We start from the raw sequence: 17,592 nt of genomic DNA on the forward strand, positions 1-17,592 counted from the left end.
AGAGTCTCTTTAAGTTAATATTTAGGAATGCCATGGATTCTCAGTTACTTTAAAAAGTAAGCCAGTGCATGGAGACTATATTTAGCTGCATTATAATTTACAAAGCAGGAATCTTTCCATTTCAAGCACAACAAAATAGAAAAATCTAGTTTACAATTGTTCAAAACACATCAGATCCTGCATTGCATGATTAATCTTGTAAAAGCCTGCACATTTCCATACCTTACCATTTATGGTAGCAGAAATCTCATCGTAGGAAAGTTAGCTAAACATCCATTTTCAAAAATCATCTCAGCACATTTGGAGGAAGGTAGTCTTTTTACAGCGACAGATTTGCTACTTGGAGTCCAGCTTGGAGCTGATCTTTGCATATCAGGTTTTTTTTTCTCCAAACATTCATGAACTTCTAAGCAACATTTCAAAGGCGGTAAGCAGGACTTCAGAAAAGTTTGTTTTCAGCAATCCTGTGTGTACAATGCTTCTGACTAACATGAACATTTCTTGAACTGTTAGATTCCTATTAGATTCTTACCAATTTCAGAAACACTGAAGCCTTATTTTAAGTAAGAAGAGAAACAAAAACACAAGATCTTTTCATATAGATAGATAGATAGATATAGATAGATAGATAGATAGATAGATAGATAGATAGATAGATAGATAGATAGATAGATGATAGATAGATAGATAGATAGATATAGATATATAGATATATAGATATATAGATATATAGATATATAGATATATAGATATATAGATATATAGATATATAGATATATAGATATATAGATATATAGATATATAGATATATAGATATATAGATATATAGATATATAGATATAGATGTAGATATAGATATGTATTCTAAAAGTAAAAAAACATAATAGTTTGTGTTTATGATGTTAAGATGACAAGTTTTAGTTTACGGCCACACACCGGCAGCACCGTAGTTTTATTTAGTGATAATTAAATATGATTTAATGTTTTAATGAAAGGGATTTGAACAGGAATGTCCATTCCTGCTTTCTTGATGGGATTCGGTGTTTTGAAATGTTTTCATTTTATTTAATGACATTATTTTAGAATGCAAATCATTATTGAGAATGTCTATAGTAAGTGTACATAATATAAAATACAGAAATGTCTAGGGTGCCAATTGTGAAAGGTAGATAGTCATAGAAAACAAGTAACAGTTTGAGGGTAAGGGGTAGGATATTCTAATTTTAGGTAATCAGATGTTAAATGGATTTCTTTAAAGCACATTGTTTACCATTTAATTTGAATTTCATTTTTTTAGTACATTAGTGTTATTAATCTTGTAATGCCAGCATTAAATTGAAACACTATTCCACTGTGGGTCTATTATCAACAGTGTCTTTATCACTGCACTATATAATGTACAGATAAAGAAAAATGTGACCTGGAACCAAATGTTATATAATAGAGATTATTCCTGTTCAACAGTGATCTCAATTTAATCTGATCTGTCTCACTAACTTTTCTTTATCTCCAAATCTCTCTTCAGTGTTTTTCTAATTGTACAACTTTGAAACTTTCCCAATTTCCAATATAGACTCTCTCTCGCCTTTCCTCTCCTCCTATATATTGTTTGGCACATAGAAAATTTACATTTGTAGAAATATTGTTCATTTTATAAAATAGGTACATAGAGAGATTGATATTTTAGAGATTAAGGAAAGAGTGATGGGTTCCACAAAGAATTTGGCTCTGATAAATCTTCTCAATAGAAAATGAGCACCATTGCAAAAGTTATGCAACAAAACAGCATGTAAAGAAGCAGTAGAAAACAAATAAATCAAATAAAGTGGTTTTTTTAAAAAAAAAAACCTATAATTTATATTTAATGATTACTGTAAAATTGTTGTGGGGAGAGATTTACCATATGTTCTTGTCCTTGGTGTTGAAGGAACAGGTATTGAGATTCAAATTGAGATTCAATTGGCTGGAAGATCAAGAGTTCAAGAATTATGAGTTCTAAAATTCATGATGGCAGTACTTAAATAAGGTAAGGGAGTGTTATCCTCACTTCCCTACCATCCACATTCCTTTAATCCCTGAGAACAATTGGTTTTAATGCACAGTATTTGCGTGTCATTAATAGTGGTTCCTTTTTTGGGTCTATTTTACCATCTAATGGAATACGGTGCTGTTTTACTGTTTGTGTCGTGGGCTCCTCTCGTGATTTGCTCTTAAGAATATGCCTTTTTATTACTTCTACTGAACATTGTTATTTAAAAAATAAGTTCAAGTTTCTTGTGAACTTTTCTGAAAATGTTTAAATTAAGGAGAATTTTTCTTTAAAAAAAGCAAACTCTAGAAGGGGGGGGAAAGGATGATAAAAACCTAATCCAAGATGTACCATCTGATGTACCATTTTATCTGATATACAACCAAGATTGATTATGTGCCATCAAAGTTAATGTCAACTGTTAACGACGACATGGATTTTCTTTACTAGGATCTTTTCTCAATCTAGTGCTACAGGAATTCCAATGGTGCACCCCACTGTCACTGTAACCAAGTCCTTCCACCTCTCCAAGCATTAGGACCTTTGCTAGAAAACAAAGTTTTCACATAATCTGAGGTAGGATCGTTTGCACCTGATGTTTGTGCCTTGAGTGAAAACTGTGGCTTGATGTATTCAGTTACCTACTTGTCTATTTTCTTATCCCTCCATGGTATTCTCAGGAGTCTTCTCCAATACCAACGGGCAAAAACTTCAATACAATTTCTATCCTGCTTCTTCAAAGTCCAATTTCTACTTCCATGGAGTCTTAGGAAAAAGCACTGCATGCACTATTCTGATCTTCATAGATATTCACACATCAACAACATCTGAGTATCTTTTCCAAGACCTTCCTGGCTGTTCAAGTGCTAGTCTGTACTAGTCTGTGATGTGTGATTCGCAACAAGTAATGTATTTAGTGTTGATAATTCTAGGCAGAAGCTATTCACCCTTTCAGTATCTTCACTGTCAATTCTAAAGCTGGTTGCTATTTCTGTGACCATTAGTTTGGTCTTCTTTATGTTTAATCGTATTCCCATTTTGTTTTCTCTGTGCTCCTTAACTCATTACTAGAACTTGTAGATTATTTGCACTTTCAGCTAGCAGACAGCACCATCAATTTGGCGCAGATTATTGAATCCCCCCCTTCCCAGTTTTAAAACCATGCTCATCTTTTTCCTATCAATTTAGCTCAGGAATCTAAAGCTCCAGACTCCTGGACTTAACACATGAAAAATGTATTAAAATTTGAAAGCAGTTTATTATCCAGCAGCCTGTGAGAGAATTGATGGGGAAATAATATGGAAGAAATGTTCAGCATAGCACTGTTTTTAGAAAAGAAGCTGACATATTTTAGGTTCATGGCATCTTACGGTGGAAGTTATTCAAGGGTGTCCATTAAGAAGTATATTATGTCTAGCTCCCTTTTCACAGTAGGCCCAAATGGCATAGTTACATGGCATCCGAGCTGCGATAGACTTTACAAATACACTCTGCAAGGATTGTTATAAATAGTTTCACTATTTGGATGACTTTGGGGGATTGCACAAGACTGCAATTCAATTGAAAGGAGAGCCTGAAGGTGAAGTAAAATGAATCACAAACTCTCCATTGTCATCAGCCCCAGCATCACTGATATGCCCTTCTCAAATAAATCTGTCTTCCTTCCAAACTTATAAACAAATTCCTGAAAACCAGACTATAGGGAAAGGAAAACTTCATTCTGCCTGCCACAGCTCTGACAAAAAAACACTTCTAAAGCTGTTTTGTACCAAAAGAAGATAGGGAAGATAGTTACCATATTTTTGGGAATGTAAGACGCACCTTTTTTCCTCAAAAAAGAGGCTGAAAATCTGGGTGCATCTTATACACTGAATACAGCGTTTTTGCCTGCCGAAACCCCGCTCCCTTCACCCAAATAGCCATGCATAGCTTTTAGGAGGCTTTCAGAGAGCTCCTGCGGGCTGGGGAAGGCAGAAATGATTTTGCCCCCTCCCCCCCAGTCCCCAGGAGCATTCTATAAGCCTCCTAAAGGCTATCCGTGCCCTTTTTTTTTTTGACAAAAAATGAGCCATTTTTTGCTTGTTTTTGCCCCCCACCCAGGAGCACTCTATAAGCATCCTAAGGGCTATTTATGCCCTTTTTCTGGGGGAAAAAACGGGCCCGTTTTTGTGAAAAATGGGCCATTTTGGGAGGTTTGCAGAGTGCAAAAACTTTTTTTAAAAATTTGTCTCTTCGAAACCTTGGTGCATCTTATTATACTCTGAAAAATTCAGTATATATTAACAGAAATGTGCATATTAATTACATCTATGCGTAACTAAATCTCTAGCATAGCTGAACATTGCAAATTTGTCAACTTTTTCTGCATTTAACATGGCTGTCAGGGAAAACAGGCCAAATGTCTTATCCATTCCACTGCCTCTTGGTCAGATGGAACATTCATCTCCCCACTGCATTCCCAAAGAATAAACCTGCGTTCTATTTGAGAAGAATATTATTAACTCAGATATTCTCATAACAGCTTGAATATTTGAGCATTGTTTTTATCTCACCATATATACTATCAAAGGTTAGTCAGAAAGCAAATTCTTCAGCCAAGCAATGTTGAATTTCCATGTGACGGCATGTAATAATTTTCAACTGCTAGTCTGTGTTAGTCTGTGCATGGGATGAGAACCACTGGTTTTCAAGAAATGAAATTTAGAGTTTTGGCTGAAAAAAATCCACCAGCATTTACAAATGAAACACTAAACTGATCCTATGGGGTGGGGTGGGGATACTTGATGGTCTGAGCATCTGACAATCAAATATGATGTGATTTTTGATGTTACCCTTGAAAATGTGAGTAAATACTATTGTATACCTTGAGAGATTTGGTTTGTTCTCAAGGTTTTATTTTTGGAAACTAAGTGCTTAATGATATTAAACGAGGTTATATGCAATCTCTCAGAAGAGGTTGAGTTTACTTTTAGTGGAGTTATCATATAAGCAAACCTAATGGATTTGATTATATTTTTATGCAGAGATAAGAACCACAGAAGCATCCCAAGAAGTCATGTTACGGAAAAAGTTGGTGGCAGCACAGAAACGAGGGGAGACCAGGGCCCTATGGCTAGGTTTGGGAATGATGGCCTGCTCAGCAATGATGTATCTTTTTATTGGTATCGTCCTGGTGTATTTACATAGAAGAAGGTAAAAGAAACATTATTTTTTAAACCATGAAAATAAAATGTGTCTCCAAGCAGCAAGTGAGTCTGTTTGGAAGTTTAAAACTCCCAAGTTTAGCAGAATACATTTGCTTAGTGGAAAGAATGGAAAATGTCTTTCTTTTGTGCTGTGGGATGTGTAGGTACAAAATGTATGCCTTATTTCCATGATTTATTTCCTCTCAGAGTTTTGCAGAGGTGAGGAAATTAAACTGATCAGTTTTTATGCATCATTTCTCCCTTTAAAATGCTGGGGAAAGGAATGATACCAATAGAGAGTATGTTCCTTTCCAGTGAATGGCTAGCTGGATTATACAAATGAATCTGATGTCACATAGCTCTGAAAATGTGATGCCTCTCAAAATGGAAATTCTATTGTACTCAGAAAGCATTTAATAAATAATGTTCATTAATATATTGAAGCTGAAACATAAATTGTTAAACTGGGAGCTGTGTTGACTAAATGGAATAAGTTTTTGCTTCTAGAACACAAGAACTATCATCTTTCTTTCATAGTTAAGAACTTAATACCGTACTTGTATGGCAATAATATAACTGGGCCAGGATTTCTCCTTCATTCTTTTTTCCCCCAAGGCCGACTTGTCACAATGGGTTGAGGAAAGTCCAAGCATGGCAGCATAAAGCTGCCATTAAATCTCTGTGTGAGATTTATATACACAGTGTCTGTATAGATGAGTATATGTCTCTGTATAAATGCCACACACACGGAGGGTAAGGACAAAAAAGTAAATGAATACTAATTAAACTAATAACTACTAATCAAACTAACTGCATGTAAAATAAAATACTCCCTTTAACAAAACTGATTCACCCCTATCTACACATATCAGACACAGAATCCACCTCCACATGTATTTTCCCCCATTTCAGAAAAAAAGAGAGCAAAAAGGGAGAAGATAAGATAAAGATGGAATGACAGAAAGACATCTGAAATAGCAGGGGGAAAGGAATGTTGTGGAAGGGGGAAAAGTATGGATCCGTGTACATGTGAGAAAGAGAGAGACCATTCCTGGCAGCAGGAATTTAATCTTACAATGGTGATTTATTTCCAGGAAATAAATGAGAAGGATAGGCAAAGCCTAGCACTCTGCTAGCTGTGTGCTAGCAGAAGTACAATCCTACAGCATCGGCTCCCCTTGTATGTTCTGTGAACAAAGCCAAAAAGAAGTGACTTCGGGTTAGCAATTTCTTAGACAAAGAGTAGGCAAGGTGATACACAGAAAGAAGATGCAGAATAAACCTTTAACTTTCTATTCATTCCGTACCACCTTTTTTGAGGTCAGTAGCTCATGAGATCCTGAAGAGTTAATAGCATTGGATTTGGATCTCCGATAGAGAAAAGCAGTATAAATTAACTGGGAAGATGCATTTACATGGAGTGGGAGGAGGCATTGTAACGAATATCAAAATCAAGAATGAAATGGCCTTCAGCATCAAACTAGTATTCAAAGTCATTCAATATTTTTTAGAAATATGCAAATGCTGTTTGTAAGCCAGCAAACCCAAATTTAATAGTGCCCACATTAAAACATTGGTCTTCCTCTATTTCAAATATCTCAACAAAAAAGACAAAGAGATTACATAGTTACATATATGTAACTATGCCTCATCAGAATGGTCAGTAATAGCATCAGTTGAGAGACTATAATTCAAGATATATGAAGGACATTAGATACATGAGGTCTTTGTGTGTGTGTGTGTGCGCGCGCGCGTGCGTGCTTGTCTGTCTCTCTTTCTCTCTCACACACACATTATTACTTCAATATTCCCAAATAATATTTTTAATTCCAAAACTGCCTTAGCTTCCAGAATTTCTCATGAATACAAGAAGACTTACTTTTATACAACTTACTCACATACTACAACAATCACTTCTTTTTAAAGAAATAATTGTATTCAAATGTCCCTTCTCAAAAACATTTGAACTCTTGGTTATCCAAAATGTCCACCACAGGCATCAGGCAGCTACAGAAAAGATATAAAAATCTGAACCCTGGTGGGTACAGTTTTGGAACTGAAGCCTTGTCTGTTTCCCCACTTGCATGTCAATATTACTGCAGAGGAGGCAGGGCTTTGACCATGAAGCCACACCTGTTATCTTACAGATTTGAACATACCCCTATGGTTACCACTAAGTTACCACTATTCCTTCATCTTTTGCAAATGACACAAACACTGAATTCTGAAAAATGTACATCATATACCATGTTAAATCCTTTCTAAAAGGAAAAGTCATTCCTTCATATGTTTTTTTACCTCAGCATTAATATGGACTTTGAATTCAGTAGTGCATCTGGAGCATTAAGATGCATCCCAGCCTTCCGGAGGGGAAGTTGCTAAGAACCACAGCTTTGCAATTCTATAAAGGTCATCCCACAAGTCTTATTTCTTGCATTTCTCCAGCAGCTAATATTCTTTTGCCTTGTGTCACCATTTTGGTCACCACATTACAAAAAAGGTGTTGAGACTTTGAAAAAATGTGCAGAGAAGAGCAACTATGATTAAAGGCCTGGGGACTAAAACATAGGAAGAACGGTTACAGATTTGGGTTTGGCTAGGGTAGAGAAAAGAAGGACTGAGGGGGAGGGGCACGATAGCAGGATTTGAGTATTTGAGAGGCTGCTACCAAAAGGGAAGTTTTTTTTCTAGCAGTGAGGACAATTAACCAGTGGAACAGCTTGCTGTCAGAAATTGTGAGTGTTTCATCACTGAAGCTTTTTAAGAGTCTGAACCACCACTTGTCTGAAATGGTGTAGGGCAGTGATGGCTAACCTTTTCATGCCAAAATAATGCAATGTGGGCATGATCCCGCCTGTGTGCCCCATCGCCGTGTATGTATGTGTCATCTCCGTGTGCCCCACCCCTTGGACATGCATGCGTGACCCCCCACATGTCACCCACGCATACATGCACACCTCCTGCATGTGCCCTGAACATGCATGATGGAGTTGAGCTGGGGGTCAGCTAGCATACCCACAGAGAGGGCTCTGTGTCCCACCTGTGCCATAGGTCCGCCATCATGAGTATAGGGTTACCTCCTTGAGCAGGGGGTTGGACTAGACATCTCCAAGGTGCCTTCCAGTTCTATTTTGATTGATTGATTGATTGATTGTGCTGTTTTCAGCTTTTACTCATAATCACTCTAGTTCACAAAACCAAAGAAATATCCGATGCCTTGCAATTGCATGAAATCTGCTTCCTATGTTAAGAATCAGAGATTCCTAAGTGGCTATGGATTCTATCCTGAGGCACCATGGAATCCCAGGTAGGGTGTTTTTTTTTCTATAGAGACCATTCCTATCTCCATTTAAGCCATCAAATCCATTAGGAACTCTTTTCTGCATTATTCCAAACTGATCTGAATGTAGAAAGAAATCCTGAACTAATTCTAATCACTTAATCATCAACCTTTCTAACATGTATGTTTTGAAATAGCTTTCTATTCAATTTATACTAATCTTAATGAAATAAACACAAGAGGCAGTTTGATGTATTGGTTGAGCCATCAGGCTAGAAACCAGGAGATTGTGAGTTCTTTAAGCACGAAATCCAGCTGAGTAATTTTGAGCCAGTCACTCTCTCAGCCCAACCCACCTCACGGGGTTGTTGTGGAGAAAATAGGAGGAAGCAGTATTAAGTATATTTGCCACCTTGAATTATTTATAAAGAATAATAAATGTGGGATTTAAAAAATATGGTTGTGTCACCCTAAATTAATATATTACTTATTATGTAAATTCTATGTATTAAGAGGATTTAAAAAATGCATGTGAGATTAAATCAAGTGCATTTCTGAAAACGCAGACATTATTTAAAGAATTTATATTTTATTGGCCTACTAGGTGATAGGAAAAGCATACTCCAAATCATGGAATATACTGTACAATATATAATTTTTGCCACAGCATTTGCTAAACGTCTACATAAGAACTGTGGTGGCACAGTGGTTAGAATGCAGTATTACAAGCAAACTATGCCCACTACCAGCAGTTCGATTCTGACCAGCTCAAGGTTGGCCTTCCATCCTTCTGAGGTGGGTAAAATAAGGACCCAGATTGTTGAGGGCAATATGCTGACTCTGTATACCACTTAGAGAGGGCTATAAAGCACTGTGAAGCAGTATGTAACTGAAAATGCTATTGTGATTGCTATTTGCCTTTACTCACATAGACAATATAATTTTAATACGGTTTTGTCTCACCCCGTTTTTCACACAAGATGTGCTGACAATATCAAAAACAGATGTTTATGTACTACAAGGCTTAAGTTATGCATAAATTCTTAATAAATTTATCTCTGCAGTGTCTGGGCTGATGAAAGTGAATGTGATGTGGTAAAAGCTAACATCAAGGAAGACCAATGTTCATTCATTGAAGGCTCTGAGGATAAATATATTTTTCACTATCCTTGTCTGGAAGTCTATGTGAATTTAACCCATTTAGGCCAAGTAGTAATGCTGTACCACACAGAGCAAACTGTGGAAAGAAATCCCAAGGTTTGTATGCTATATATTAAGGCTGTAAATTCTACTGCTACTCAGCAAATTCTAACCGGGCTACATGCAAAGAAGAGGTATAATAAATGGTGACACAATGGCTATTCTTGCCAAGTTATCCTTTCTTGTCCTGAAATATCATTGAAGCAAAAGGTAACTCCCTTTGACCGAGTTTGGTAGATAATGGTAGATAATGCAAATAATAAAGGTTTCTAAATAGTAATGAATTTTGTTCAACCACAGTCCTGAATTCCTAGCATGCCAGCAATGTGCAAGTTTGATAGTATTTATACAGTTGTTCCTCACATAAAGGTCAGACGTCATTTGAGCTCAAAGGTATTTAAGTAATAGTGTGGTGTAAGGCAGCATTGTTTTGCCTTAGTGAAGTTCCCCACATCAATAAATTTATACTGCCTTTGCCTCAACTCCTAGACATATTTCATATAGCAGCTTTGAAAGAATGTTATACTTAAACCAATAACGTTACCCTCTACATATATTGTATTTCTGAATGGCTCATCTCCTTCAAAGAGGGACTCTGGGCAGTGTACAATAAATAGAAGTCATTATTATTCAGTATCACTACTGCAAGGTTATATGTGCAGGATTTATTTCTGTCCTCCCAAATCCACATTTTCTTCTGGAATTCTGAGTGATACAAATTATCAGAGGTTATAACAGAATAAATCTAAACATGCTCATCCTTGCACAATGTAAGAGCAATACAGAATTATATCAAATACTATAATATGTGTTATTTGCTGTAATATATAAACACTGTTCCCTCTACCTTTCTCCTTCTTTGAAATTAATCATGTTTTACATTCCTTCATTTTCAGGCTCATTTCTTATGGAACCCATCACTTTGCCATAATTCATAGCCTAGCAGAAAATCATTTCCTTTACACGGCAATCTATAATTCTGTAGACAAACACAATGAAGCAGATTTCCCTAATGGACAGTTCAATGTTTACTTTAAGGCCTTGAAATGGTGCTTACACATTCAATTCCCAGCAGGCAAGAGCAATTAAAAAGAGAAATCAGGAATACTCACACTGTATTTGGTTACTTCCTTCAAAATGGGGTGGACCTTAGATTTCCAGCCTTTTCAATTAAACAGTCCTAATTTTAAGGGAGGACTTACTTTTTTGTGTAAATTAAATATTGCCATGAGCTAATTCATCTTAAGTAAAATTGGATCTCTAAGGTATAACTATGGTTCGTAACACTAGACATTCCTCCTTTCCTTCCCCAATACCATAGAATCCTATTAATGCTTTATATTTAGCATTTTCTCAAAATATTTCTTAGGCTTCTTATATAATATTTATTATTTAGACAATTGATACAACTCTTAGCAGAACTTAAAATTCATCTCACCAACAATTCAATTCAATTCAATTCTGATATCAATGGCTAACCTAACTTTTCAGAGTGTTAAAAAATTTAACAGCATCATTCTATATATGTTTATCCCTCAATAAATTTATAGTTTAAATATATTAGTCCACCAATTGCAATATTTCTAATTGTTTCTTCATGAAACTGTGCCCTCACCTTTATGTGTATTGGGGGGAAATGAAAACACAAGCTATAACATTAATCTACTGTATAAATATCTACTGTATGTCCCAATTTATCCAATAGGATTTACCCCCTATGGCTACAGATCAAACATCTGTATAAAATTATAAGAAAGCGGACTTATACATGAAACGTAATTGCAAAAATAGACATAGTGTTCCCTTCACTGTTTACAATTGAGAAAGTCTCGCTATCAGAGGCTTCATAACTCCAAGATGAAATTTAAATATTTAATTCTCAAATTTCAAAAATGTATGAAATTGTAGTACTTTTAATTTTCCCCTTCTTCAATAAAATTTCATGAATCCATTTTCCTCTCATCTAAAATCCTGCTTATTAGCAAATCTGTTAGTTCATTTCTGATGTTCCATTTGTAAGCTGTCCACAGTTATGCAGATGAAATGGGTCGTGTACTGACTTGATAAATAAATAAACAACTTCCTTTCTATCTATGCTCACATAAATAATATTCCAAAGGAAGGAAGGAAGGAAGGAAGGAAGGAAGGAAGGAAGGAAGGAAGGAAGGAAGGAAGGAAGGAAGGAAGGAAGGAAGGCTATGATCCCTGTTTTTTCCTAGCAATATTTTCTTTGCACTCTTATACCATATGTGTAGAACAAGTACTTCCTTTAGTTCTAATCAAAGCAGAAGAAAAGACTTTTAATTATTTAATTGCTTGTAAGAATAGGTTGAGTTATAATCTTCCTCTAGCCCTGAAAAACCCAAGTAAACTACAAGTAAATAAAGGATAGCTTTGGAAAGCTCATGGATTCCCCTCAGAGGTAGGTTCCTACCGGGGAGGGAGTTCTGCCCACCCACCTAGACACTTCTGCATGTGCATGGGCAAACTGGTAATAAAACAAATTGAAACCCACCACTGGATACATGTAGTATTCATAATCTAGTTCACAACAGCCACAGTGCAGAAAAAAACAATATTAAAGCAGCACTGATTAAAAGTACCCCTAAATTACTGTTTTACCCTCAGTCAATAATTGTGAAAAGCAGTACCTTGAGTTTTCTTTCTTTTTTTCTGCAGTGCTCTTATATCCCCCTTGTTATGGGGAATTATGAACAAGCTCAGCAGCAAGTAGAAGAGGCAAGAGATTATTTCAGAATGCATCAGAGGATTCCTTGCCATTATGACCCATCAAGAGAAGAAAAGAGTGTCCTTTTCAAGAGATTGTACCCACCAGAAGGCTTTCTAATTGCTTTTGCCTGTCCAAGTATGCTGTTGATTGGTGGGATCTTGATAGTCATCTTGGTAAAACTAAATCAGTATCTTGCCTTAGTCTCTGCTAGACAACGCAGAACAGTCATGTAGCTTTTTCTAACTAAGATCTGGACTTTGTATTCACCTTTGCACAGGTAGTCCTCGACTTACAACAGTTCATTTAGTGACTGCTCACAGCTACAATGGCACTGAAAAAAGGGGATTTATGACCATTTTTCACACTTATGACTGTTGCGGCCTCTTCATGGTCATGTGATCAAAATTTGGAAGCTTGGCAGCTGACTTGTATTTCTGACAGTTGCAGTGTCCAGGAGTCATGTGATCACCTTTTGCAAGCAAAATTAATGGGGAAGCCAGATTCACTTGACAACCGTGTTACTAACTTAACAACTGCAACTGCAATAATTCACCTAACAACTGTGGCAAAGGTTGTGAAATGGGGCAAAGTTCACTTAACAAATTTTTCACTAGCAACAGAAATGTTGGGATCAGTTAATACAGGTAATCAAGGATTACCTGTATTAGAGGCAAATTAGTAAGTTTTCAAGTTTACACTAAGGATAAACAACATTGCAGTAAAGATAAGGAAAATGTGGATAAGAAATAGGAAACATCAGATTTGACAGGAAACATTCAATTCTCTGAATTTACCACATTTTTTTACAAATTCATTATATTATTTAAATTTGAGAAAATACCTTTTGTTAACATTTCTAGTCATGGTGAGGAATTTGGGTGAGGTAGCTGATTTAATTTTTATTTACATGATCACTGAACCATGTAAGCACTGACTCAATTGGAGGGGTGTTCTTGCCTTTGTAAAACAGCTAATGAATTTCTGAGGTTATCCTGAACAAACTGAAGCAAACTAGCTATCCCAAAGAAACAGAAGTGCTCTAGGCAACATAACATGGAAAATTGTATTTTGGAAAGTGGAGCAGAAAAATGCACCATGGCTTACTTTGATATTCCGCATGGAATTAAAAAGATTGGTTGCTGACTGTTTCTGTCTTCCAGAAAATGAGGGTTGGTCTATTGTGGTGACACGACAATCAGGCAACATATAATTTTTTTTTTAAAAAAAAATCAGTTTATTGTAAGCATATTCCAAATTCATGTTTTTTTAAAAAACAATGTCTAAGTATCTGATTAACCATGAGTTAATGAGTAAGTGAAAGTGAACTTACATTTTCTTTCCTAAATTCTCCTTAGAGGTCATCTCAAAATTCAGGTTACAATAAAAAGATTTTGTATCTGAAGTTTACAAAAGTAGAGAGTTACTGAGGCATGTTAATGCAGCATGCACTTTTATCCCTGCAAGATCAATTTATTATATAGAATGGCAGATTCTGTCAAACTGATGATAACAAAACTATCTATCCAGTAATTTTGGGATGGAAGAACATAAATGTTTCCCTTGTAACGAATCTGCAGGGAGTAAAAATGCACTTATTTTAATTAGATTATTCAAGGTGCAGTTTATGTGATTTTCTTCACCAGTCTTGAAGCAAGCACCATAAAAAACTCAATGTACTAGTAAATTACTATGATGCACTACTGTAGTCATTATCATTAGCTTTGCATTAAGCTAACATTTATAGCTTTAGTGCTCAGTGAACTGCACAGCTGCCTGCCTATGTGTTGCCTAAAGCCAAAGTTAACACATTCACAGAAGCTTTTTAAAAGCAGATTCTAAGTATCAGGCCAATAGCTGCTTGAGCTAAAGAAATTATGTCTGTGCAATGTTTTCTAATGAGCAACTCTTCACTGCTTAGTACAAAGCAATTATTTTGTCATAATGAATGGCACTTGCAACAGAAAGTGTGGGTTGGTTAAAGGGATATTACCTGCTTTGAACACCAATTTGTTCAGCTTTCATTCCTTTCTCATAAGGCTTATCATCGCCCAGCAAATCACTGATTTAGACCTACAATTAAGACCAGACTGAATTCTCCTAGGACCTGTATTTTGACATTTATTCTTTCTGATATATGAGCTCAGCCTAAACTAGACCCAATTTGTTAATCATAGACCACCTCTTCATGAACACAATTCTGTGTTGCTTTTGAATCACTGTGCCAACAATAATTAGAAATGCATCCACTCAGCCAGTTTCATTATTTTTATGATATATAATTTTAGTAAGTATGTTTACTATAGTAAAATATAATACAAAATCAAAAAAAGAAAGAATAAAAGGTGCAAGGAAATGAGAAAAGAAATTAATATCTCTATATTAAAGAAAATCTATAAAGAAATGACTTCTAACCTTTGTCACAAGAATAAACAAATTTAGTGACTCTTCATTCCTCTTAGTTGACAAACATTTATCTTTTCAACTTATATCCCATCCCTTATCTATAGACAAATCCATAAAGCATTATCTTTTAAGTCCATAAAGAGTTGACAGAGATAACACCTTATTTTAATCTTGATCAAATAAACCAACTTTATATTCCTTTCTTTTATTTTTAATAGCCTTCATCTTTAGCCAATTCAAATATTTTTATCTATTTATTTTTATCACAGCCTTATTATTGTTGCAAGATTTGATTTTTCTTTATTTCTTTTTTGTCTCATCACACAGAATTCTTCTAGGTTTTAATAAGCCTCTGTTGTAAATCCAATAAGAAAGAAATTATGCCTGTCACTCTCTTGGTTTATAATTTGTATTTCTCTCTAGTAAGATAAAATTTGTTCTACATCTGTCATTTCTTTAATAGCATCTGGTATCCAGTTTTTAAATCATGAAATTATATATCTTGGTCTTCCAAAAACCAAAACACATCTATTTCTCATGAAAAGCTGTTTGTTCTTCATAAATAATTCCAAAATCTTGTTGAAAAAGTTTCAGCATTCAACATTTATACAGACCTTTAGTCTATTTATAACTTTCTAAGATCAAAATCTTATTCAGTTTTTTGCTCTTTATTTCATATTCCATATGTTCTTAAGCTTGCAACTAATTTTTCATTTGTTCAGAGTTGAACTTAAATTCTCCCAATGAAAACTTTTCTAACTTGTCATTCTAAAGGTCTTTAACAGCTTTGGAGTTGTTGCAATTTCCAAAGGTGATTAGAAGTGAGTTTGCAAATTTTGTGTCCTTTAAAAGGTCCCACTACTTGGTTCCAAGCAAGATGGGTAATCCCTTCATGTCCCAGCCATCAAATCCACAGAAAAGCATTGTCTTGTGGTCTTCTCATAAGGAAATGCAATCTAGAGCACCTGTGAGCAATCTACTGTTCACTCCTCTCCAAAGAAGTTTCAAGGAACTGGTCTACTCACCAGTAGCTTTGCTGCTGTTGTTGGCACTTCAATTCATCATTACTGTCCCATAAGTCCAGTTTCATTGTCTTTCAGAAGTCAGGTCATGACTTATTTAACTTATTATAAAGAATTTAGCATGGACCATTGTCCACAAATATAATGCAAAAAATATTTCTCAGCAAATTATTTTATAGATCACATTGTATCAACTTTGGGTCAACTTTACTCATGTCTTCTTCTGGTTCTACGTACCATTTCATACTTGATTTTAACTTTATAAATACATTAATGGTGACTGTAGCCATGATGTGTCCTTCCATATGAAACTATTCTGTAGTCTGTAATTGTTATCAGAAGCTCTGTGATACATCTTATCACCTTGATAACAACAAGACCTATTTGGTAGTTGCTAGATTATCTTCATCGAATAGATTCTCTGTCTCATTTATGATAGATTTGATTTAATGTTGTCCCTTTTAAATTCTGTGCATCTTACTCCTTAATTTGAGATTCATTCTCAATTGTTTGGCATGTTAATCTCTTCTCTTGTGTTTTACGCTAACATTATTTTTATAACGTATTTTCATTTACTTTATCACAGACCTTACTTAAAAATAACAACAAATATATTAAAATGCCTACTATTTCTAGAGAAGTCACAATGACTATTATGCCCAGAAGCTGTTTGTCCTTTGAATAACCAAGGAATGTATTTGTTACTTACGGAGTTTTCACAAAAGGGTGCTGTATACCACATGATTTTCACAATTTCTGAAACAGTGTGTTTCAAGGATGCTTATTTGTTCTACCATTACTTGTAGAAGAATGGTTTGTTTCTTTGCAATGACAAACAATGAATTTCATCAGAAAAATCCTCAAGCAGAAATGTAGACTAAATCTTACCATACCTTCTATCGATACATTATCTGAATATTTCTATTATTGAGTGTTACTTTATTTGGCTGCTACTCTTGTTTTAATTTGCTACTTTTATTTAACTATAAAATATAGATAGTAAAACTCTGTAGACAAATTAATATTCTATTAGTTATATAATTTAAAAAAAAATCTTCCAAAAATTTGAAAGATTATCCCATTCCCACTAAAACTGAAACAATGTTCTCTACAGTTTACAATGATGACAATATAATTTTTCAGAAATAGATGCCACCAATCAGGATATTTAATCCACATCTCCAAGTTGCCTTAAATTGCCTTATCACAACATCAGTCAATTTGCCTCATTTATTGCAATCTTATTCAGGGATCACCAAACCCCAGGCTGTGGTCCAGTACCAGGTTGTGGCCTGTTTGGAACTGGGCTACAGGAATGGCAGGAAAGTGCACACCGAGCTCTATTAATATGAGTGATAGGTGTGTCTCCCAGTTTCTCGCACAAATGAAACTGTATGTGCCACTCACCTACTGCTTGTAGGAACCATCCTTCCCCCCTCCGCTAGTCTGAAATGCCAGAAAGGTTGGAGACCAGTTATCTCGTTGGTCCCATTGCAATGAAAATGAGAGCCTTGTGGCTACTGTGAACTGCAGAATCAAAGGCTTCATGTGTTGTATGAGTTTCAAACTTTTTTATCTCATGTGCCTTGTCTTTTAATGAGGTTCTTATCCAGGTCCTCTCTAGGAGGTTAAGTGGACCTCTACAAGTTGGGGAGGTTTTATGGAATTCCCTACTGAGAGAGACTTAACTGACACCCATTCTAGTATCATTTCAGATCATGTAAATACCTTTCTATTTCCCC

At 35.4% G+C, this 17,592-nt stretch overlaps 1 protein-coding gene across 3 annotated transcripts; it reads left to right on the top strand.

Annotated features, from left to right (window-relative positions):
• The first annotated feature begins 287 nt into the window (after positions 1–287).
• On the top strand, positions 288–13,199 carry KCNMB1 (potassium calcium-activated channel subfamily M regulatory beta subunit 1). 3 transcript variants are annotated; one of them, XM_014076568.2, is made up of 5 exons: positions 288–427; positions 1,928–2,026; positions 5,053–5,221; positions 9,559–9,751; positions 12,374–13,199. In XM_014076568.2, the coding sequence occupies exons 3-5, from the start codon at positions 5,085–5,087 to the stop codon at positions 12,656–12,658; spliced, it is 615 nt and encodes a 204-aa protein (XP_013932043.2). In that variant the 5' UTR covers positions 288–427; positions 1,928–2,026; positions 5,053–5,084; the 3' UTR covers positions 12,659–13,199. The 3 variants fall into 3 exon arrangements, with proteins under 3 accessions (XP_013932043.2, XP_013932045.2, XP_087565789.1); XM_014076570.2 differs by lacking the exon at positions 1,928–2,026; XM_087709663.1 differs by lacking the exons at positions 288–427; positions 1,928–2,026 and adding an exon at positions 2,500–2,605.
• Positions 13,200–17,592: the final 4,393 nt, after the last annotated feature.

This window comes from Thamnophis sirtalis, unplaced genomic scaffold (genome assembly GCF_051295495.1).
Source record: "Thamnophis sirtalis isolate CommonGarterSnake01/CBP01778 unplaced genomic scaffold, rThaSir2_p1.2 scaffold_3, whole genome shotgun sequence".
NCBI lineage: Eukaryota > Metazoa > Chordata > Lepidosauria > Squamata > Natricidae > Thamnophis > Thamnophis sirtalis.